Consider the following 25152-nt stretch of genomic DNA (forward strand, 5'->3'; position numbering starts at 1 on the left):
AACTAGAGCCGGAATTAAAAGCTGCTAAGCATTGTTATAAGGCTGTTAAAAGAGTATTTCCCTTTCTGGAATGGGAATTTCCAAATTTTCCAACTAGTAAGGCTGTATCCAACTAAGACCCACTAAAGTTGTGGGGCCTAAGTTACTCGTGTCCATTAATGTCATTGGGTCTCCTCTAAGCAGGATTAATGTTAGATACAATCCATAATGATTATTATTTTTTCAAAAAACAAAAAAATCCTCCAACCACCCCTAGCCCAAATTTCAACTCAGTTACCACACACATGTTAGCATCTGCATACAATATCCAATACACAGAAGTCATGATAATTGAGAGGTCTCCCTTTATGGTTCTTTCAATGGCTTACTCGCCACAGTGCTTAATGGCACGTAGCTGTCTCCTCTCACATGTGACCCAGACAGATTGTGCTGCTGCTTCCCATTATTGTCCTTATCAAGTCTTATGAGAGAAGTAGGCGGTTCCCGGAGTTCACTCGGCTCCATATTCATGCCAGCAGTTGGCTCGGCAAACACACCATTTGTCACAGGGCCTGGCTGTCTGAAGCCCGAGGGGGTTGGGTATAACCCGCTTGCAACCTCGCTCAGACCATCACTTGCTGTTGGAGAAATCTTCTGGATGGCTGCTGCTGTGCCCTCTGGAAATGGTAGGTTGCCCTGATTAGAACCTGCTTGGTTTGCTGGAAGAAGATCTTCTTGACCTTCAGGAAGGGCCTGGCCCAAAGGGAAGAATCCTCCTCCAGGGACTAGAACCCCAACGATCTGCGACTGTGGTGACTACAAAGGGAGAAGAAAAGCAATAGAACACTTGTCAGGATGTTTGACGACTAACATCGACATCACAGAGAGCCTCTTTGGACATTAGAGAGAGAGAGAGAGGAAGGAGGAGGAGGAGGAGAAATGTAGTGCGCCTCCTTATCCACAGTGCTTGAGTTGGAACTTCTACAGCTCCCTAAACCCCATGGTGAGATGGGAGAATACCTAATCTGCTCCAGGAAAAGCTGGATTCGGTGACGGGTGTACTGTCACACACATGAACCTTTTTTGTTTTGGCAAGCCTACCCACACATCAATCCTTATTAGTTATTATTAGGCCAGATCCAACTAACAGAAGCCCATTGCATTCCAGCGGTGGGTGTGGTCAGAGCCAAAAGTGGGTGAGGCCAGAGTGTGAGGGTGTGGCCAGAGTGGATAGTCACACAAACCCACACCAGGAAGCTGGCTAGGGTGTGTTGTACCTAGAGCATCATCAGGTGGGGATAGAGGGGAGGCCAGGGGAGAATTCCAAAGTGTCCAGTTTTGGCCCTCAGCCCAGAGTTTTCATATACTTTGACTAAAGGCTTCCTCACATTCAAAATGAAAACTAAAATACTCAGGGATACTGAGTCCTGAAACCAAGACGAAATTCTGACATACCCTCCCCCTCCTTGACACAGGATCTTGGAATGGGTGCTTCATTGTTCTCTTATGTAGTGGAGGCCACAGAAGTAAGGGGGGCACACTAATAGGGTGGGTTTGAAACAGCTTAGTGGTGATTGCTGACCAACTATTTTGAGAAATGAATATAAGAAATTAAGGAGCGAGCTACTTACCATTTCTTCAGAACTGAGCACTGCACCCTAGAGCCCCAAAAAAGAGAGGGGTGAGGTAAGTAAAAGCTAAATTTGCAGAAATATTTTTATATATTTTTAAATGATATCTTTAAGAAGGTACACAACATACTAAAACCAGCAGGCTTTGTGGTTGTTGTTTTATTTCATTTAGGAGTAGTTTGCCATGAGGCATCCCAAAAGAAATTTACAATATGCTAATAACAGATATGAAACTATTCAGTATATAAAAACAATAGAAATGGTGTGTGGGTGTGGGTGTGGGTGTACTCACCTACATACACACACACACACACACACACACACACACAGACACAAATGTCTATTCAAATTCAGTGCAAACTGGGTAGTGTTGGTAGTAATAGTAGCCTAGGAGTCTTATGAGGCAAATTACTATATGACAGAGGCAACGTACAAAATGGACTTCCTTGTTCCCAGTTCGGTCTGTCAACAAACGTAGCCACTATGCAACACCACCAGTTCCTAGCTCTTTAGCACACATCTACCCCCATCTGGTATCTGCCTGTGTGTGCTTCTGTGCAGGTTTCATTGGAATTAAAACACCCTGCCAGATCCAGGACAGAGAAATAATCCCCATGCTTTCCACTCGTGCGTTTCTCTCAAGCGCAGAACGTGGGAAGGAAGCTGCCTCACATTAAGCCAGACTGTTGAGCTCAGTATTTTGTATCTTTCCCAACCCTACCAAGAGATGCTGGGGGAATGAACATGAAGCCCTCTGCTTGCAAGGAAAATGTTCTGTGACTAAGCTACACCTCCCCTTGCTATGAGAATGAGCATCTCTAATAAGCCAGAGCCATATTCCCTCACGAAATTAACAATCATGTCAGATTCTAGGAGAATGAGGGAGGTGTTCATGGTGAGTTCCGGCTCCTCTTTTTCTAGAAAAACAGCATCGGACGTCCCTATTTTTCCAAGTGAAATGTTGGAGGGTGGGGCAGGGAAAGCGAGGCCATGGCCATTAGCCCCCCACCCTTGCTGCCATACCCCCTGCCAGGCCATGGGGGAGCTAAATCATGCAGGGAGCCTATATGTGCAGTAAAGGTTCACCAGACCTTCCACCAGCACGTGGAGAGTGGATATGGCAGGGAATGTGAGGTCACTCCTTTCCCTCACCCAACTGCTAACTAGGTGCAATGAGAGAACAGGGCAGTGATGGGGACCCTGTGGCACTTCAGATGTTGTTGGACTACAACTCCCATTGGCACCAGCAAGCATTGCTAATGGTCAGCAATGATGGGAACTGTGGCTCAGAAATATCTGATAGGCGTTCAACCCTCATTTTTCAGGCAAAAAGAAAAAAAGAAAGGGACAACTATATTTCAAGAGCCCAAGAAATTCAGAGTGGATGCCAGATGGATGGGGTATAAATATTATTAATTATTATTATTATTATTATTAAAATAATGTTGTCTAACTTCTTACCTGTGGCCCCATTTGCGCAACTATAATTGGAAGCATCTGCAAGAAAATTGACATAATTGGCACCTCCTTGACAAATTTAAAATACACACCATCCATTTAAAGCACATTTCCTACCCAAGAATCCTGGAAACTGTAGTTTACCCCTCACAAAGCTGCAAGTAATCACATAAGTTATTGGGACATTATTCTCATTTGCATTCCAATTCCCAATCTCTAGCTGTGCTGTCTTATCTAGAAGGGTGAGTGTTGTTTTTTTAGTGTTGCACCAGTATCTCTTCATTAGCACCAACATAAATTCCCAAATCGCGAAGGGTGAATAGTGTAGACACTATTAGCCGCCATCCTTTGCTCACTTTGGAGCAGACTCATATAGACTTGCACCATTAGTATGTTTACAGTGCCATCCTATAAGTGCATGCTCAGAGTTCAGTGGGATTTACTGCCAGGGAATCAGAGCTATGGTTTTCCCAGCAGTTATATATGGAAGTGAGAGCTGGACCATAAAGAAGGCTGATCGCCGAAGAATTGATGCTTTTGAATTCTGGTGCTGGAGGAGACTCTTGAGAGTCCCGTGGACTGCAAGAAGATCCAACCTATCCATTCTTAAGGAAATCAGCCCTGAGTGCTCACTGGAAGGACAGATCCTGAAGCCGAGGCTCCAATACTTTGGCCACCTCATGAGACTCCCTGGAAAAGATCCTGATGTTGGGAAAGATGGAGGGCACAAGGAGAAGGGGACAAGAGAGGATGAGATGGTTGGATAGTGTTGTTGAAGCTACCAGCATGAGTTTGACCAAACTGTGGGAGTCAGTGGAAAACAGAAGTGCCTGGAGTGCTCTGGTCCATGGGGTCACGAAGAGTCGGACACGACTAAACGACCAAACAACAAATCACGTATGAGATTGCAGCCTCAAAGTGCTATAAAATACTTACCGATTGGGGTGGCAGCAGCTGTTGTGGCATAGTTGTTCCAACGCCTGCTACAGGCAGCGTCTGAGGAAGTGTCAATGCCCCCAGCAGGATAGCAAGCTATGTGAAAAGAAATAAGGGTTTGAAACTATCAGGGACAAATACAGAAAGAGAAGAAATGCTCCATTTGAAATGAATTATGTAAAATCTGATTAACATTTCTCAGAACCATAAATATTTAAATTCCAAACACAGCAGATGACAGGGACATGAGCTTTGTTGTCATAGCAGAGGCCTTCAGCCCAGGCTGGCTCATGATGGGCAAGCAGGGCAGCCACAATGTTGCCAAGACAATGTTGAGTCAGTTTGAAGAATGTCGTTGTTTGCATCATTTGACAGGCAGCGTGCAGACCTTCCAAGTGTCCCTATTTTCCAGGGACAGTCCTGTATTTACAGAAGCCAACCCAGTTTCTGATTTGATCCCAGAATGTCCCACTTTTCCTTAGGACATCCCTATTTTCATCAGCGAAATATGGAGTTATCCAAGCCAAGGAGATATGTAAAAATACAACCTTTAGAAGACATCTGAAAACAGCCTTGTATAGGGAAGGGTTTTTTCTTCTTCTAGTGTTTAATGTTTTATTATGTTTTTATGCATGTTAGAAGCTGCTCAGAGTGGCTGGGGCAACCCAGTCAGATGGGCGAGGTATAATGAATGAAATTATTATTATTGAATAGGATGCTCTTATTTTCATCAGAGAAATGTTGGAGGGTATGAGTGTGTGGCCTCAACATGAAGGCCTGAGAATTGGGCTTTTGTACTCACAGCACCAAGCACAGTTTGGAACAGGGAACTACAGCAGACAGAAACCTCTGAGAAGAAGGTGTCAGTTTGAGGAGCAGACCACCATGAGACATTGGAAGCCCTTTGGTTGTTCTGTTGCACCTGTGCCTCTGATGATCCATAGATCCTCTTCCACTTGCCTGCTAAACGAGGGCACACTGGGCCAAACACCATTTTACTTTATCTGCAGCATTCTAAAAAGTGTGCTTTGACTTTGAAGACAAAGCAAACACAGGGTCCCATTTTAGACACGGACCTCTGCAAGGTTCCTGCTGAAAATTCCCTCTCCTCTCAGCTGCTATTTGGGGGCAAAGAGAAGCTGGGTGGGAGGTGCTGCTCAATCAGGAAACTGATAGAAACTACATTCTTAATTAGGGCTGTTTTCCCTCAAAATACATTCTCCAGCAGTTCAGCTCAAGAAAGAAAGAAAGAAAAATTCACAACATTTATCAGAAAATTGTTTTCAGAGAAATTTCATTCCAGCTTGAATCTGACCATGAGGTCAGTGGGTAGGCAGAGCCAGCACACTAGTTTCCTGGCAGAAGAGTCACTGCCGCTTACTGGGACAGCAGCAGGGAGGTTGTGGGAGCACTGGATTGGCTCACCTGGCCTATTCGCACTGCACCCAGGTCTCTGGCACCTTGCCCCTCCCCCTCTTTGTAAGCAACAGCACCTGCTGCTACAGGGTTGGGAGATATTATTTTCGTGTGTGTGTGTGTGTGTGTGTGTGTGTGTGTATTTCTTAGAACCCCAAAGAGCAACAACTTTAACCATTCAAAGAAGAAAAGGAAGTCATTGACAGTGGCTTGAAAGAGAGATGTACCAGAAAAATTGGGACACATCATGCTTATGACGTTATATTTTGACTCTTTTAGATAAATAGAAGTTCTGTAATAGGAGCAGCAATAATGGTGTCTTCTTGCATCAGAACACCTTCAGATGTAAGAAAACTTCCTATAGAGCAAAACCAGAATGATTTCTTCAAATTCTTTTTGTTAAAAATAATAATCTTGCAGTGATGAAACCAAATATAGAACATGGCATGCTTAGGAAGAAAAATAACTTACAGAATTAAGGTCCATTGGGAGCATCTGGGTGAATGGTAGTACATTATAGCCAGGAAAGTTCTGTAACACAAAAATGACTGAGGTTTTTAAAAGTGATTTATGCAAAAACATTGAAAGTCATTGTATATAATACATTTGCTAGGCAGAATATTACTTTGTATTCTAATGTTCAAGGAGTATTCTGGATATCACATGATGCAACAGAGCAGTGTTTGCTGCTCTGGGAACTTTTCTTGGCTGCGGAATAGGAGAAATCATTCAAATCAATAATAGCAGCTCTAGAATATTTAGGTTAGCCCTTAAAGATCAAACCATTTGAAATCTCATTTTTAAAACTTACTGTTGAGGGACTTCACAATGAATGTATCACAACAGTGAAGAACTGATGGCCTGTTTCACATACCACGTTAAGTGAAACCATGGCCTAGCATGACTGTACTAACATGGGGACTCCTGCTGCTGATATTCTCTACAGTTGTTTTGCTGCTGAGCTGCACTGCACTGCAAATAAACCATAGCTTGGCTTATCATGTCATCTAAACATGGGCTTGTGGTTTAGCCCTCTATAGACTAACTATGAGCTTTAAGGTTTGCCCTGTGGTTTATGGCTTGTGGAGAGAGTCTGGGAGAGCTACATCATGAGCACAGGTTCAGAAGACATCTTAAGCCAAACCATGGCTTAGCTCAGCACAACAGGAGAATGGAATGAAGTGGCTGAGACCTCAACACACATGTGCTTAGCCATGGTTGGCTCGTTGTGATGTGTCAACCAGGCCATTGTATCCTTCAGTTTTATTTAAAAACACTGGAAAAGGTAAAACAGGGTTCTAGAAGAAGGTAATAGGAGGGGGACCTCCAAATGTTGCATCAGCCCCAGTAAGCATAGCCTATGGTCAGGGATGGTGGGAGCTGGAGTTGAACAATATCTGGACTATATGCTGAAATAAAGTAATTCATGGACTATATGGAGAAATAAAATAATACTTTTGCCGAACAAAAGATGACCTCCAACAGACCTGACACACTGAGCTCAACATCAAATGAGACCAAAGAAATGGAAGTAGAGACTGAAAACAGTCCTACTGTCCATAATAGTCCACCAACCACAGAAATTTCTCAGGAACAAGGAACAGCTAAGGAAGAAAATCAAGAAAGGGAGGAAATTTTAATTTCCCGCACTCCAAAAAAGAATCTAAAAGATCCACCATTATGTCCCCCACCGAAAGCAACGACAAATGGCGGTATTGGCACAAGACAAAATCCCTCGCTGGACTCAATAACAGAACTAGAATGACTAAATGCCATCAACCAGCCACCAACTCAAAAACGGATCCTACGTTTGCTGTCCTGGAATACTGCAGGGTGGGGAAACAAAGATGGAGACCCAGACCTAATGAACTTCTTTAAAGATTTTGAATTAATACTTCTACAAGAAACATGGTCAACTAGAGATATTAAAATCAATGGATTCTCCTCCTATACGAAACCCGCATTGAAAACAAACATGAAGGGCCGGCCGAAAGCAGGGTTCTGTTGTATGATCAAAGATAACTTAGGGTTTGAAATCAAGCAGCTAGAAAAATGCTTACCACTTGCACAAGCTCTACTTTTAACCCAAAAAGACGATACTTTGCTACTTGTAAATGTCTATATCCCCCCATCCAAAAACAACAGCAACAGTGAAAATTGGTCACAACTAACCTTTTATATAGAAAATTTGACCGACAAATACCCAAATGCCTCATTGATAATAGCAGGTGATTTTAATGCCAGAGTGGGAACCAACAATGAACAACTATGTAGCAAACTAAACTGGAACACTGATAATGATATCGCACATGCCCTGAAAATAGGACGATTCTCCAGAGATAGGGTTGTAAACAACGAAGGCTTACGCCTACTTGAATTATGTAACAACTTTAATTTGCAGATTGTGAACGGTACAACAAAAGGCGATAGAAGCGGGGAGTTTACATACTTCTCCCCCCGAGGATGCAGTGTCATCGACTATATTCTTGTCCCTTATAATATTATAAATTCGATCATAGACCTCAAAATTGGAACGCGTACTGAAAGCGACCATCAGCCATTATTGTTGTCTATTAACTTAAAGGATGAAACCAAAATAACCAAGCACAATATCATAGAACCCTCTCAATACAAACAAATGACCCAATTAAAATGGTCCCAGGAAATGAGTGCAGCAGTGGGGCAAAAACTTACAGCCAACCTGAGAAAGCAAGTATTATCCAACTTAAAGACCGCTAATTCCTACAGCGATATTCCGAAAATTTATAATGAAATCTTCCAAATGTTCGTAGAACTCGGTACTCCACCTAAAGCTTGGGTACTTAAACATAGCGCTAGCCCTTGGTTTGATGATGAATGTTTCCAGCTAAAAAGAAAACTGCGCCAAACATTTAAAAATAATCGCACTAAACTAGAGCCCTCTTATCTTGATGAAAAAAGAAAATATCATCACATTCTGGCCGAAAAGAAACAGAAATATGCAACCCAAAAATGGCTACAATTACTCGACTCAATTCAGAGTAAAAACAACAAAGCGCTCTGGAACCTAGTGTACGGAGGATTGAAAGCCGAAAATCAACTAACTCTACCACCAATTGCAGAATCCAAATGGTCCCAATATTTTACATCTGTATTTAACAATCTACACAGTGAACTTAAAGGAAATGAAACCACTAAAAATAAAATCAATAAACTCCAGGAGTGGCCAAGGGTAGAAGAAGAGGAAATTAGAGAGATAGTTAAAAATTTCAAATCGGGGAAATCTCCTGGGCCAGACGGTCTACCAATAGAATTATTTAAGACCTATATAGATTGGTGGGCAGAACCCTTAGCTCACTTGTTTACTCTCATAGATAAATATGGGATCATACCTGAGATATGGTTAAGATCAATAATTATCCCAATCTTTAAAAATGGCGACCCAAAAGAACCAGGGAATTATAGACCGATAAGCCTATTATCAGTGATAGGGAAAATCTACGCTAAGCACCTTTTATCTAAACTCCTCACCTGGATGAAAAATCTAAATTTACCAGGGAAAGAACAAATAGGTTTCTCCAAAGGTTGCTCTACATTAGACCACTGCCTTATACTTATGCATTTGGTTGAAAAATACAGATCTCAAAGGCAATCTAAGATATATGCTGCTTTTGTAGATTTTCGTGGTGCATTCGACTCAATTGACCGCCCAAAGCTGTGGAGGAAACTCGCAGAATTAAAAATTGACCAGCGCTTATTGATTCTAACACAAAATTTATACTCTTCCAATATCTGTCAAGTCAAACTTAACACCAAAGGTCACCTTTCATCAGACATCCTAAACTCGAAAGGGGTAAAACAAGGGTGTATTCTTGCCCCCTTTCTATTTAATTTATTTTTATCAGACTTGCCAGATCACCTTCAAAAAATAGAATCACATGCCCCTAAACTTAATCAGAAACCAGTTCCTCTGTTATTATACGCAGACGATGCTGTTCTACTATCATTAACGAGCTTGGGTCTGAAACGTCTTATATCTTCTCTGATCCTTTACTGCGAATGTAACAAACTCTCTATAAATTACGAGAAGACAAAAATTTTGGTCTTCTCGAATGGTTGGAAATTAGAGAAATGGAAAATAAGAGGGCAAGAAATCCAACAAGTGAAAATCTATAGGTATCTGGGAATCTTATTCCAGAGCAATTTAGGGTGGGCAAATCATCGCACAAATGCCATAAAACAGGCAAAGTGCACCTCATCAGCAGTTGCCCGTTTTTATTATCAGAAAGGCAATCAATTTATTCCTGCGGCCAATCAGATATTCCAAGCAAAAGTGCAATCCCAGATATTCTATGGAATCCCGCTATGGGTCCAAGCATATAATAGTGATTTAAAAAAGATTCACTCCAGCTTTTTGAGACGTATTCTTGGACTCCCAGCTGCGATTAAATATGAAACAATGTGTGCAGAAATAGGCATACACACAATGGAATATTGGGCCTGGTCCACCTCAATAAAGTACTGGTTACGCTGCCATTTTCGCTGCCCTCCATCAAGTCTGCTCGCAGATTTGCTCAAAGACTCCTACAAATCAAGATGGTATCAGTACCTCGAAAAAAAGATTGAATCTTTAGGCATCGAGCTGGAGCCCCTGTACAATTCTAATGAGCAATACATTTTCCATAATATCCTAACTAGACTAAAGGATGTCGAGAGGCAAAATATTATGGCAGCTGTAAACAAAATTTGCTCTCCCATATTCTATGGTTTAAATATCTTAGCTGGCAGAGCCAATTACGTCACTAAATTAATAATCCCAGCCCAACGTAGGGCTTTTATGCTGGCCCGTTTGAATGTTTTTCCCTCAGCATTTGTCAGGGGAAGATATCAAAACATTCCCAGAAACAAGAGATTCTGCAGATGCTCTATGAATGTCCCGGACACCGTAGAGCATATTCTCTTTCATTGCCCATTGTACCGTACGCTCCGTCAACGCGTGCTGTCCCCTCTTTTGGGTGGTCTGGAACCCCAGCAAGGTGAATGTGTGGGATTCTGCCTATCCGACGTTGACCAAAGGGTAACGGCGGGGGTAGCCGAGTTTTTGGTAGCAGTTCTCCAAGGAGCAGGTTAACAAGGAAAACCACTGACTCTATATGCATATATATATATATGTATGTAGCCAACTGCTGCCTTTTTATATATATTTCAAGGCTTTTATATCTTATTTTCTCTTTTACGGTTTTATTTGTATAATGCCTAATAAAGGTTTGATAAGTAAGTAAAATAATACTCAAATCTCTGTTACAAGTTAGAAAAGCACAATGCATTTATGATCTGCTTTTAAGATGGCACATAACCCTTTAAGAAGCTTCCTTACTTGCATGTTTGGCCCTCCCAGCTCTGATGGGTTTTGTGGGAAATTGGAAGTAACTGGGAAATTTGCAAACATCCATTCAAGTGGAGCAACCTGCTAAAGGGTGACAAAGAATCACATTGATCAACATGCATTTAATAAATATAACCTGGAAAGTTGGTTATGCTGGAACAGATGGACAGTGCAGTCCACTCAGAATTCAATAGGAGTTAACCCCATTGTGTATAGAATTTTAACCAGAGTAAATACACCAGTGTAGTGGTTAAGAGCGGTAGTCTCGTAATCTGGTGAACCGGGTCCGCGTCTCCACTACTCCACATGCAGCTGCTGGGTGACCTTGGGCCAGTCACACTTCTTTGAAGTCTCTCAGCCCCACTCACCTCACAGAGTGTTTGTTGTGGGGGAGGAAGGGAAAGGAGAATGTTAGCTGCTTTGAGACTCCAAACTTTGGATATCCAATCCAAACTCTTCTAATATGGATAAGCATAGGTTGAATCAAGATATTGGGCGAGAGATATGCAAAATTTATCTCCCATATTCTTAGTTGAAATCTGAGCCACAGTCAGCTGTGGTGAAAAGACTTTGTATGTAATCCCAAACACAGTTATTCAGAAGTAGGTCCAGTGGAAATTGATGAGACTAAGGAAATGACTTCAAAACAAGGGTATTTAGCTCTGAAACACACAAGAGCAAGAGCATTTGGGACTCTTGAGGTCCATTAGTCCCAGTTCTGATTCTGAATAGGATTGACCCACCTGTCCTACACTTGCTGCTGCAGGAATGTGAACTAGTATTGCCACAGACCCAGAATCATCATTATTCTCTCCAGTCCATAGACTGACCCCTTCATGTGCAGTACAGAGGGACCTAGATGGAACCACTTACTTGGGCTTAAGAAAATGTATTTCTAACCACCTCACTTCCTCTCTGCACAGTCAATTTAGTAGCACAAATAACACCAGCAGTAAGAGAGAAATGTCTTCCCATTCAGCGCCCAGATCTCTTTGTCTTGAACCACACAGAGCAGATGTATATGCAGTCTTCCATAACAGTAACAGAAGCCTCATCTGCGAAGGCAGTCAGGCACCAGACTCCCTCTAGAATGTGAGCCATTATATCAGATCTGCCTGCTGCAAACTTTTCTCATTTTTGCCCTCAAACCATAAGGCCTGGGACTTCTAAGCTCCTTGCTTTCAGCCCACCTGCAGCATCTTGTTTAATGGACCTAGCCAGACCAGTTCCACTGGGTCATTCCCCCATGAGCCAGAAGGCCTGCAATTTGGAGTCGAGCAGCTGGCATAGATTTCTCTGTCTGCACTTCTAAAATAGCGGTACCCACTACCATGGAAACGCATTACACAACACTGACTTGTGAGATGAATTCTTTCCAGCTTACCTCATTGGGCACCTGGTTTACTGATGGATTCTGATCTGGAACCAGCTTTGCTGGAGGCAATCCAGGCCCCAATCTTGGCCTTTGCTACCATCAAGGAGGGAACACAAATTAAGGATGAAGTATGCAATTTGAACGTTTTATTTTATTTTATTTTAAGGATCAGGTTTATGTTTGCTTATTGCTTCAGTTCTTAAAGAGAGATGGCCTCTGTTTGAAATAAAGAAAAGCTCTCCCAAAGTGTTGCTACTGCTCCAAGATTTCCTCTTTCTAATGATGAAATTAATTCTATATTGCACTGAGGTTGCACTAGTTAGCCACTGTTACCTATTGGAAGATCCAGTATGGATTGCCTTTGGTTGTGTATATGTCTTCCTTACTCTTTCCTTCCTATCCATTGCTGTTCTGGGCACCTGTTTTGTTAACTTTGTTATCGGTTAGTTTTGTGGTCTTTTATGATTTTACTATAAATAGCACTTGTTTTAATTGTGATATTTTTGTACCTTTCCCTGGACCATTTTGTGAAGAGCAAGCTATTACTACCTATCATCTACAGTATGTATCATCTATCATCTATCTATCTATCTATCATCTATCTATATCTATATCTATATCTATATCTATATCTATATCTATATCTATATCTATATCTATATCTAATCTATATTTAATCTATATCTATCGTCTATCGTCTATCGTCGTCTATCGTCGTCTATCGTCTATCGTCTACCATCTATCATATTTGGGTGGGAAGTGTATCAGAATGTTTGCAATTCAGTATCTGTGGGTCTGTGAAGGACAGCAATGCTGTCAGTTTCGCTGGGGTTAAAACCACACATCAGCTTCTAGGGACAGAAATAGCTTTACTGGGGATGCTGAAGATTGGGAGGAAGTCCCATAAAGTAGAGAAAGTGCAAGAGGCTCAGAGTTAAGGATACTGACAGAAGTCTATTTGAGTAGTGGTGCCAAATGTCCCTTTGAGGTAAGAATAGACTCCATTAGTTCTCCTGGATTATAACATGTGCAGACACTCTCCTATTTGTCTCAAAAAACCACCTGGTTTTGGAAGCATTCCTACCATGCACTCAAAAACCTTGAAATGCTCACAATAAATGCTAGCAAAACTCAGAATATAGACACCCTCCCCCATTACTCCCCTCCTTATTAGTTCTGCACCTCCCTTACTGAGCAGAACCTAGCCTTGGTTGCCATATGCAGCTGAGGATTGTGGGTCTTGTACTCAGTCTCCAGCTGCAAAGATTAGAGGTGTTGTCCAAGCCCAAATCTAAGTTAGGAGAAGCTTAAAGTGGGCTTTGAGCAACTTGAAGTGGGGTAGCCTTGTCTGACAAGGAATTGTTGGTATTCCAAGCTCCCTGTTCTCCATTTCTTGTTCCACTGCCATTTGAACTGGATGCTTCTACTGAGCCATCAAATTAGCCTTGAAATTTCAATGTTGGTAATTCAGTGGTAAAGCCAGCATACAGGAATACAGAACTAAACTTATGACTGAATTCTGCAGCAGTTAAAGATTATCTTGAGAAGTCACATTCACAAGAACAATGCAGTTGAAACTTAATTTTTCTTTTCCAACTTCTTGCACCTCAATTACTTTGCTTTTAAGGTTATGACAGTACCTGTGTTTGCTGCGGGTTGTTCCCCATGGCTTTGTATCTTTGCATCAGTCGTAGTATCTGAGGATTGAATTACAGAACAGTTTCTTGCAAGTGATAAATCTGAATTATTCATCATTGGAGAAGTGAGGTAGACTATTCATATACTATGATATATAGTAATTTGCTGACTTTCCCTTCTACTGTGGATGTTTTCCTATACACACATGTATTTAAGCTTGGGAGGCAGTTTATTTCGACTGAAAACTATTCAAAATGTCCACAGCAGTAAAACAAAATAGAATGTTTTGATGAAGACTTTTAGGAGATGTTCGGGTTGGTACAAAAGGAAGAAAAGAACAAAAACGGCACAATAACACCCACAGCTTCACCAGCCCTTATAGAACATTTGTCATCAGAGCTGATAGTACATCAGAGAAGCCAAATATTTGAAGGAAACATAAAACTCCTTTTACACAAGGTAAAAGTTATGCATTCTTTTAACTTTAAACGAGAGGGCCTTGCATCGTTTCTATATGAGGGAAAAGAGAATGAAAGGGTCGGATAACCCAGGTCTGTCTTCCACATACTCTGCAAATAGGAACTACAGTCTAATTCCCACAGAGATCATCTCTTCCTCTACTGAGCATTTGCCCACAAATTCACCCCAAAGTACACTCTGGCTTAGTGCTGAACAGTGCCAGTCCTTGAGAAACAGGCCCTCCCCTGCCTTTTGCTTTGGCCAGAACCAATAGTTGGGGGGGGGGAGGCTGAGGAGCTGCCAAGGGAACCCAGCAACTCACAATATGTATATAGGGGAAGAATCTGTGCCAGTCTCCGGCATCACTGCTATCTTGATAAGCATTTGTCTAGCTAGTTATCCAGCTTGTAAAAGCGACGAGGAAATATATAGTTTAAAAGACGCTTTCCTAACATTACAAAGCATGCACACAAGCACAATGCTTACCTCTCTGCTGTTGCTTGTAGCAAGGATTCTGCCCATTTGGTTCACCTAAGGAGGAAGCAAATGCATTCCAGATGAAGTACACCAAAATGGATTGGCGTTGCACAGCGCTGGAGCAAGCTGATCGGGCTCCTGGAGTGGCACGCATGCCCTGTGCTCAGGGCAGGGCCAGCTGCCCGCTGGGCAGAGCGAGCCGGGGCAGGATGCTCCGTGGGGCCTCCAGAGTCCGCCTGCCTCCTCCCACTCAGCCGCCCAACAGCTGAGGGGGAGGCAGCGGGCTGACCACTTGGGACAGTGAGGAGCCTGCAGGCGCACAAGCCACCACGTCACTCCCAGGAGAGACGCATGGCTCAGGCGTACTGCAGGCACGCAGTGAGTGCCGCCCTGCATTTTGTCACACACCCCCCCAGGGCGACACCCGGGGTGGACCGCCCCCACCGCACTCCCCTTCCTCTGCCACTGGCATTGCATTTCATTCACTTTTCCTATAACAATTACCTAGTTCATGTTCTAGGATCATTGCAACCTACTCAAAATGAAATAATGGTAATTCAGTAGTTCCTGAATGCTTATGATTGATAGGTCATGTCGCACCAACTGCTTGGGCAGTGCACCGTTTACCACACTGCATCAGGGTAGCAACATCTCCCCAGCGTCATAGCATGAAGTTTTGGAAGTCTACAGAAACAGAGCACATATCTTTCTGCGCAATGAGATGGGCAGAGATCAAGCATCAGCAGAGCTTTGTGAGTTGCAGCATTATATTTATGGCATAAATTTGCACATTAAATTCACTACTCTGTGTTTGTCAGGTGCATCTGCACTGAGCTGCTGATGAACTTTTTAGTGTTGTATTTACATGTGTAAATATTGTTACTCTAAGGGAATATACACGGAACTGCTTATTCTTTCTTGGGTATTGTTTCCAAGCGTTTAAAAATCTCTCCAAGGCCTCTGGTAAAGGATTCACAACCTCTGCTACCCAGTCCTGCTTTAAACTGGAGACATTCAGGGGTTGAAACTGGCACATAGCAGAATGATCTATCCTTGGAGGACAAGGGTTCCCATATTTCAAACCATGAAAATGCGGACAGAAAGGTTGTTAATCAAAACCGCAAACAAAATTAACGTTTCGGAACTATTTTTTATGGGAAATCAGCAAAAACGATACACTGCCGACATCGGTTGCCAGATGTCTGGATTTTCCCGGACATTTCACCAATTTTCGCCCAGACACTGCTGCTGACTACGGTATTTCAAATATCTCTGGGAAAGTCCAGACATGCAATTCCATGTAAGATTCATACAGGACACAGATGCCTAAAAAGCAAGGTTGAGAGCACTTCTGTGTGTGGGTAGCTCTTTCTCATACATAAAAGTAAGCTTTTAGAATTTCCTTTGAAACCGATGCATGTCCCTAATGTTAATTCAGGATTTACATATTATTATTTTTCAAAAGCCAAATGTGTGTCAGCTATCAGAAGTTTGGGAAACACGGAAATGGCACAATCAATTCACTTAGTGCTTTGCAAACTAACATGAGCAATGAAAGGCAAGCAGCTGCCTTTGGACAAAGAAAAACCTTCCACTTCAGGCAGCTGATTTGGGACACCACGAAAGGGCAGCAAACTGTTAGTTATTTAAATTGTTGTTGTTGTTATGCCTACCCTTGAATTAAGCAAGCCGGCAATCTCTCCTCTGCATATAAACCTTTCTAAATCTTCTCATTCTCTGAAAATGTACACATATACCCCTTACTGTCTGCTTGGCTCACTTGAGAAATGAAAATGAGTATTTTTCAGTGAGCTAGAGCTCTGAAAATGGGCACACGTAAAGTTCAGTATACCCCAATTACTACAAAAAAATGTCTTGCCTTCAAATTGGTGTGTGTGTGTGTGTTATAAATTGTAACCCATGTGGTTAAGGTATTTTGCCACACAGAAAGCACACACATAGCCTGGGACTAGTTAGCAGAAAAAGGCTGAAAAGAAAGACATTCACAGGCCTGCCTGCCCCCAGAAACATTATACCCCTGCTGCTGAAAATACTTTCAGAAAGCTAGCTTGCAGCATAGGCATAGCCCACTGCAGTCCCCTGATTACTAGCACAGTGTGAAATTGAGACATTTGTAAGTCTCTCCCTAGGAAATGGGGGGGGGGGGAGGGAGATAAGGATACACACACCCACACCCAAAAATCACTACTTTCAACCAGCTGAAATTTGGTATGTGCAAATGCCGATTACAAAAAAAAAGTCTGAAAATGAACATTTTCACACCTAAGCGTCAACATTTGGAGCATGAAGTTGCCTCCTCTTTGGGAAAGCATTGCAGCACAGAGAGAGCCAAGTTGCATGTGGGATGGTGAGTTTCACTGCCCCTGCAGGCTAGGATTTAGGGAGAAGCATGTTGAACCATTATCAGCTAGAAGCCCAGAGCTATGCCGTGCATTAAGTGTACCTTGCTGTAGCTTGCTAGGTATGTATGTGTCTTACCAAAACAGCCAAGCTTGAGTAGATTAAAAGCTACTTACTGGTAAAGAGATTGCCAACCCCAGAAGAGAAAGGAGTAGAATTACAATCTTCATATTTCAAATTGGTACCTGCATGAAAGAATCAGAAATGAGTTTTTCCCCCCACCGTCTTTCATTATTCACATTGCAAATTTCAACCTTGGCATTACAAGGAATTCTTACCACGTGGTTGTATGGCAAATTCAGAAGAAATAATGGCTTGGTCTTCCTGCTGCTTTGTTGAAGCTCTTTCCCCGGCTGCTGAAGACTTTTTGGGATGTACCCGTCTCCTGCATGGAATTTAAACTCTCTTCCAAGTGGGCAGTGATCAAAGCCGAACCCACACACAGTCATTTGTGTTTCACGCAATGCCCAACATCTTATTAGCAGCAAGTATCATTATGTCACAGAAAGTCTGTGGTTATTGAGGGAAGTCTTTTCTCACTGAGGTGGAACACACATGGAATGAGCTAAACCAAACCAGACCCACTTCTCTGAGGGGTGGAACCCAGCTGCCTCAGAGAGAAGGCAATTAACCACCATCACCCCACCTTCAGATCACATGTGATTATTCCTCAGGAGCCCCCATGTTGTTGTTTGTTGTTGTTTAGTCGTTTAGTCGTGTCCGACTCTTCGTGACCCCATGGACCAGAGCACACCAGGCACTTCTATTTTCCACTGACTCCCGCAGTTTGGTCAAACTCATGCTGGTAGCTTCGACAACACTATCCAACCATCTCGTCCTCTGTTGTCCCCTTCTCCTTGTAAAGCAAATTGTAGCTTTGTGAATCCTGAGAACTGTAGCTTGCCTCTCACAGAGCTACAGTTCCCAGCACCCTTAATGAACTACAGTTCTCTGGATTCTTGGAGGGGGCGGGAATGTGCTTTACATGTATGGTGCATGTGCAGCCCTAGCTGGGTGAGAGATTACATGTGTTCTGCAAATGTGGTCCCTCTTCTGATTCATTCTCTGGGTCTGCATCCATATAGCCCCACCAGAGCCTCTGTTGTGGAGCCTGCAAGCATCACTACATCCCTCCTCACCACATGCCCATTAGGCTCACTCCTGCCCTTTGTTCTCTTCCTAACATTTGCAGAGAGAGGTCAGGTCCCCCCTCTGCCCAGTGTATGTATGTGTTTTCCCTGGGGGGATCACAAAGGCAGCTGTGCTATTGGTCCTGGGTGGTGGTGGTTGGGAGATGAATGGGAGAAATGAGGTATAAGCTGTGTCTTTGCTTCCTATTTGGTTCAGGAAGGAAGTAGAGGAGCAACAGGAGATGCATTGCTGCAGTTACTAAGAAAAGGCTGTGAGTGGGAGGACCAAAGGAATAGGAAGCCCAAGAGATGGGTAGTAGCTAGAGTGGGCTTGACAAAGTCCTCCTTGGAGGGTTTATTTGGGGTGGGCTTTGCCCTTTTCTCTGGAATCAATGACACTACACTCCAAATCTCTGGACAACTTATCCAGAACTTTCATGCAAATATTAAATAGCTTGGGGACAAGGTGGAAGCCTAAGGGGTCTCATAAACCAGGAGTGGGGAATTGGATTTGCCTGGTGGACTGGATGCTAATCTCTCCCCTCCCCATGAGTCCCTTTGACAGCTCGGTGTGGCCATCAGAGATCCAGCATGAGGATGCAAGCCCCCCTGTCCAATTCCAATTTCAGTCTCAAAACCAGGCTGAGAGCCATAATAGAAATAGATCCAAAAAATTAGTGTCTTCCAGGAGCACCTGAAGTTGGGGTGTCAAGCATCGGATACAGATGTCCGGACATTCTGAGCACATCCTTAGGCGGAACAAACTGAACAGTAACCACAGAAACAGAGGTGCATCCAGATACTCAACCATATATAGGGTCCGGTTCAGATGAAATGCAAAGTGTTTTGCAAATTGGACACAGCCTAACCCCTACATATGTTTGGGTGGAAGTTAATGTCACTAAACTTAGTGCGAAGTGCCCAGAATAATAAATATATTTAGGACTGGTCCTAAAACTCCTATTTTTAGGTCATTCTCTCTCTTTTGAAATTCATTGTTTTACACGAGCAACACATTTTTAAAAAATACATACGTTAACTCACCCACTTTTTCTGATCACCTCTTGATTTCATGCTTTCCTCCTTCCCCACCTCTCTCTTAATTACGCAAAAAAGAAAAAGGAAACAAAAAGAATATTTATAACAAGTTACTTCTTGCACCAAACCTACACCTAATTCTGGAATTGGGTAACCTGACCATCATACCATAATTAATGGTTTAGACAAGGCAAAAATGTCCTCAAGATTATCTGTAGTAGAGATGAACACAGCATCAGCAAAACAGAAATGATGGTTAATTAGATTGTGATAATATAGATGAAAATGACAGATCGACTGGTGGTATATAATTTTACTTCCCCAACAACTTTTCTCTAGAGTGTGAAGAAACTAATGTTTCCCATTTAGGTTAAGAATTACATGTAATAAATGGGCTATTTTCAAAGTGTGCAGTAAGCAAAAATGTGATTCATAATAGACTTAGCATAAGTAGACATAATGAGCAAGAACCAATGCACACATTTGATTCAAAAGGTGCTCCTAATCCCATACTGATCTCCTAAAATAGCTTCGGATTTGTGCTGCCAATTAAGGGCTTCCTGGTTGTCTGGTGACTAGTAATGTAACACCAAACTCACCTTGACTCACAACACTGAAATTGCCAAATATCAAAATCAGTTGGGCTGTTTGATATGCAGTCAGTTGCATATCGAAATCAGTTGGGCTGGCAGTGCAACATATTGAAAGGACACAACCCACACTTGCTCTTTATTCCTGGGTGTCTAAGGAGAATGAAATCCCCCTGCAGAACACTCCTAAAGAGAAAAAGGCCTCCTCTTTTCTCAAGATAAAGCAGAGGTAGGTTCCAAAACGGGGAGAGCCTGCAGAACCCCCATTCTCTTATTCACATTTGCTGCTCCACATAAAGGAACCATTGATTCAACTCATCCTTTGCACGTCTGTGCGCTAAAAATTTTATCTCTCCGTCCCTCTTCTATAGGGTTTGTTTCTTGTGGGGCTTGGCAACCTGGGAAGGAAGCCCATCTAGGAGGAGGAAAGCTCTGGTCCTAAACCTCTGCTGCCTTGTGGGACATCTTCAGGAGAAGAACAGGCTATGAAGTAAACCCTACCCCAATCCGGAATGGAGTCCCTGAGACGGTTGGTTGGTGCCTTGAATGTCTCCTTCTGGCAACTTCTGCAGCTGAGCTGGTACCAAATGTATTGGTCTGCTTTCCTTTGGACCACATCTGTGAGGTCGAGGGGGAGGCCTTGTCACCTGGGCAGCCCAGGACCTCCATATGCACTACCCAGGCTTGCACCTCAGAGAGGTCACTTTGGTGCTGTAGTTAGACTTCACCCCTGGAGGCACACTCCATTGTCTCTTCAGACAGATGAGTGCCAACAATAACAACATTCCTGCTCCAACCCTAACCTCCTAGCTAGGCTGCTTCTATACCTCCATCTCCTAAGCCAGGTGTAGAGAACATTTGGCCCTCCAGATTTGCTGAACTACAATGATCATCAGGCCCTCCCAGCGTGGCCAGTGGCCAGGGATTATGACAACTGCAGTTCATCAACATCTGGAGGGCCAAAGGTTCCCCCCATACCTGTCCCAAGTGTTTACCTAGGGTTTTAAGGCCTGATTTTAAGGCTAATGTGGTGCCCCTCCAATGTTTTGGATTACAATTCTCATCATGTTCTACCACCAGTCAAGCTGGCTGGAATGATGGGAGTCGGAGGCCAAAACCTCTGGAGGATACCACATCAATAATCCTGATTTATCCCTGTCCTCTGCACAAGGTGACACCACTATGCCACAGTAAGGATGTGCTGGTCCCGGGGGGGGGGGGCTTACCATGTGACGTGGTCCGAGTCCAGTCCGAGGTCAAGGGTGCGGTATGGAGGCTGTCCGTCAAAGCTGAAGCAGGGTCCAAGGCAGGGAGTCAGGTGTGGTCAGGAACTCTGGCAGAAGAGCAGGACAAGGTGCCGGCAGGAACAGGTTACCAACAATGCTGCTCCCGCAACCTGGGACTGGGCTGGCTGGCTTTTATTTGCCCCGAGGCATAGGGCGGTCCCGGTCCACAGGTCACTCGCCTCTCCTGGCCTGGAGGCGAACTTAGTTCCCTCCGCCTCTCTGCCCTGAGCCTCTGCAGCTCATGAGAGGCTGGAGGGTTACTGGACCCAGAGGCAACCTCACCTTCCCCTGACGGGGCTGATAGTGGAGCACCTGCAGGCAATGGGTCCTTGATCACCTCCGGAGCCAGAGCAGATTCAGCTGGTGTCTGCTCCTGAGGATCCGGCACAGGTGAGGGCCCTTCAGGTTCAAGCCCCAGCCCCAGCTCAGCTGGTCCTGGAGGCAGGGACCAGATTTGCAGGCTGGGATTCCTCAGGTTCAGCCTCTGAATCCCATTCCCAGGCCATCACATAGGATTTCAGAACAGTTCTATGATAAAGGGCCACTGGCAGAGAAAGGGGGTGCGGTGGGGGTGGGCCGCCCTGGGTGTCATCCCAGGGGGGGGGATGAAATCGCCGTAACCCCCCCTCCTGGGAAGCTCGCCCCCGCTGCTAGCCCCCCACACCTAGCTCCGCCTCTGTAAAGGGCCTGCTTCACCTGGTGTCAGGGCTATTGCAGGTCAGCAAAGGGACTCAGAGATGAGCAGTAAAGTTGATTCTTTATTCAGGGAAACAGAATACAAACAGAGAAACTTATGGGCAAGACTGGCCCCAGCAAAGCAGTTGCCAGGACTGACGATCTGTGGCTCCCCCTTCCCCCGAAGTCTTCTCCACTATGCAGCTGTTTTCCCAGCAGTGTTAAACTCCATTGGAGAGCTCCACCCCCCCCATACTCTCTGCTCTGCTACATGCAAAACTCTCCATGCTCTTGGAGACAAGGAAGGAGGGGAGCTGAATACAGCAGGATCTGTAGGCTCCAGGGAATCTGTTCCAGCCTCGGCCCCCTCAGCCCCAACCTCCTCCTCAGCTGTTTGTCCTATGTCTGCAGTGCTTTCTGCTTCTGCTTCTTCCTCTCTCTCACTCAAGCCTGTTGGTTGTTCAGCACCCAACCATTTTGCTTACCCCACTTATCCACTGACCTGTCTTCAGTGTCCCATCACTTGGCTCTGAGCAGGGCTTTTTGTTCAGCTGGACTCAGCTGGAACAGTGTTCTGGCACCTCTCAGCTGGTCCATGGAAGTGTGGGGAGAGACCTGACCAGCCTCAGCAAAGCCTGGCTGTGCCTTCAGCTCATGAGGAGACCCTCCCTGGAGCCTGAAGGGAACATCCTCTACGCGCTCTTGGGAGGGTCTCCTCGTGAGCTGGAGGCACAGTTGAGCTTTCCTGAGGCTCTTCAGCCTCCCAGCCCAGCTAACAGGTGATGCAAGGGGGAGCCACACCTCAGCTAAGCAAACCCCCGTGCTGCTCCGGCTCATGTGAACTGGAGATGTAGGGGGCATATTAAGGTGTTCAGCTGAGGTGCGGAAGCATGTATCCTTTAGATATAAATCTCTGTTGAATTTTGAAATTCAGCTCAAACCCTAGACCTATTTGGGAGGTATCATTATAATTTAGCCCAGTCAGATGGGCATGGTACAAATAAAATTGTTATTTCTTCAACACTCTAAGCTGTGTGCCAAAACAAAAAAACACCTGGAGCAATAGCAGACAACTTAAAATATTACAGAAATGCACAGTTACATATACAGTGGTACCTTGGTTCTCAAACTCAATCCGTTCTGGAAGCCCGTTTGACTTCTAAAACATTCTCAAACCATTGGCTGATTGGCCACAGAAACAATGCTGACAGCCCAAACGGACATTCGACTTCCAAAAAAAGTTTGCAAACCAGAACACTTACTTCCGAGTTTGCAGTGTTTGGGAACCAATTTGTTTGGGAGCCAAGCTGTTTGAGAACCAAGGTACCACTGTATTAATACAAAGTTACTACTATATATATATAAATCAGCTCTCTCAGTCTCCTGCTTCTCACCCAGGGTCCAAATAAATTCTCAGCTCACCCACCAAATCTCACAACAAGAAGAGTTCCTGGAAATTGTAGACATCACCCTAGTCTCTCACTTGCTTTTATGGGTAGACCCAAGATGGATGGCCCTTCCTCTGGCTGCCCACAGCTCTGTCCCCTTCAGCTGCGCTCTCCACACCCTGTTGAGTTTCCCAGGGGGTCCAAAGGATGGAGAAAGGCTCCCTCTCCACTAACAGCTCTTTCTTCCTCCTCTGTCCTCTCCTCTGTCCTCTCCTCCTCCTCCTCCAGCTGCTTTGCTAAAAAAGCTTCACAACTGCAGGTTCCTGTACTGAAGCTCCAGCAGAACAAGGCCAGCTGAATCCAGGGTGCCTCAAACACGAGGACTGTATTGTGTGGCACTTGCTGTTGGATGATTCCGACCAGGGCTGGATTTAGGTTTGATGAGGCCCTAAGCTACTGAAGGTAATGAGGCCCTTTATATAGCCAGCTGTCCTTTGTCAACAACAAATTGCCGCTGGTTTTTGTGTGTTAAATATCTGCTATATGGTAATTTATGAACCTAACAGGTACCTAAAGGCACTTGCACATAACAAAATATGTATTTTATCAAAGTAATTGTTGAACTGAAATACAATTGAGAAGAAGTATATTAATAGTGAAATAATTATTAAGCCCCAACTTAAAATGATTTTTTTATTCATAACAAACTTAATAATGCAAACACATTGGCATTTGGCAATAACAAAGGTTCCTTTAGACACACAATTTACAAAGACTCATAATCTAGTCTCTAGAAACTTGCTATAACATGAAATAATAAAAGCAAACCAGTGATATTTTAGGGAGCAGGCTAGCAGGCGGGGCCCATTACTTACATCATAGGAGCCTACACAATACAAAACACTGTTGCTGTATGTAGGTTTTATTTTATTTGTTTTTTATCTTATATTTTGGAAATGTACATCCAGGGGGGTTTTTTCCCTTTAAATTTTTTGGGGGCCCCCAAGAGAGTGGTGCCCTAAGCTAAAACTTGTTTAGCTTATACGTAAATCCAGCACTGATTCCGACTCTGCACTGTCGGTTAAAATAGACTTCCTTTTCTCTGATTCTTGGTGAATGCAAGATACAAGTGCAAGATAAAAACATCACACCTACTCCTAGCACCAAAAGCACCTCAAGGTATTATATTTGCCTTTCTTATATTCATTTAGAAGATTACTACTGGTGTTTCCAATCATTTCCTTACAATTCCTGATCTTAGAAATTGTGTTGAACTCAAAACAAATGTCGTTTATTTCTCTCTTATGAAGTTGTTTTTAAAATATAAAATAAAAAAAAGATGCTATCCTGCAGTAGCTTGTGTTTTTCCTCCCTCTGGTGTCCATTTTAGGAAATACAGCAATCATGCCATTTACAAAGATCAGGTTGGCTATGGATTTGTTAGCTAGACAATTGTTTGCTTGGTTCAGCTTCACTTATTAATGGAACATACCATCCAACCTATTTCATCTGTCACAGTTGATCTCACCGTTCTGTTGGTATACAACATGTTATGATTTTAATATGTGGTACACAGATATAAAGATTGAAGAAAACTGTTGGGTTTTTTAAGCCAGCACTTTACAAATCAGACACTGTGGTCAAAGTGTTTTGAACTTAAGCACTATTTAAACACCATGTCAGACAAGCACTATTTTTAAAAAAATAAAATATCAATGGCATGATATTTAACATGGATTTCCAATTTAATGTAAAAGTACGTATATATATTAAATGGTTACAAAAGTCATAACCAGCTTTCAACCAATAAAAGATAATAAAGATGATTTACCAAAATACAGAAAGAAAACAAATTTGAAAGAAACTAAGGGATTATTGAGTCTCTGAGGG

General features: G+C 43.4%; 1 protein-coding gene across 3 annotated transcripts; it reads right to left on the reverse strand.

The window, feature by feature from the left end:
* Positions 1-327: 327 nt before the first annotated feature.
* Positions 328-23440, reverse strand: AMTN (amelotin). 3 transcript variants are annotated; one of them, XM_083421252.1, is made up of 12 exons: positions 23358-23440; positions 19320-19383; positions 17272-17340; positions 14744-14788; positions 13801-13857; positions 12170-12253; positions 10777-10869; positions 5892-5951; positions 4005-4100; positions 3072-3107; positions 1611-1637; positions 328-795 (listed from the first exon to the last, which is right to left on the reverse strand). In XM_083421252.1, exons 3-12 carry the CDS (start codon positions 17323-17325, stop codon positions 346-348), a joined length of 1002 nt encoding a protein of 333 aa, XP_083277378.1. In that variant the 5' UTR covers positions 17326-17340; positions 19320-19383; positions 23358-23440; the 3' UTR covers positions 328-345. The 3 variants fall into 3 exon arrangements, with proteins under 3 accessions (XP_083277378.1, XP_083277379.1, XP_083277377.1); XM_083421253.1 differs by lacking the exons at positions 19320-19383; positions 23358-23440 and adding an exon at positions 17434-17530 and having other exon boundaries at positions 10777-10866; XM_083421251.1 differs by lacking the exons at positions 19320-19383; positions 23358-23440 and adding an exon at positions 17434-17530.
* Between the last annotated feature and the right edge of the window lie 1712 nt (positions 23441-25152).

Source organism: Podarcis tiliguerta (assembly GCF_965153285.1).
Source record: "Podarcis tiliguerta genome assembly, chromosome: 17".
NCBI lineage: Eukaryota > Metazoa > Chordata > Lepidosauria > Squamata > Lacertidae > Podarcis > Podarcis tiliguerta.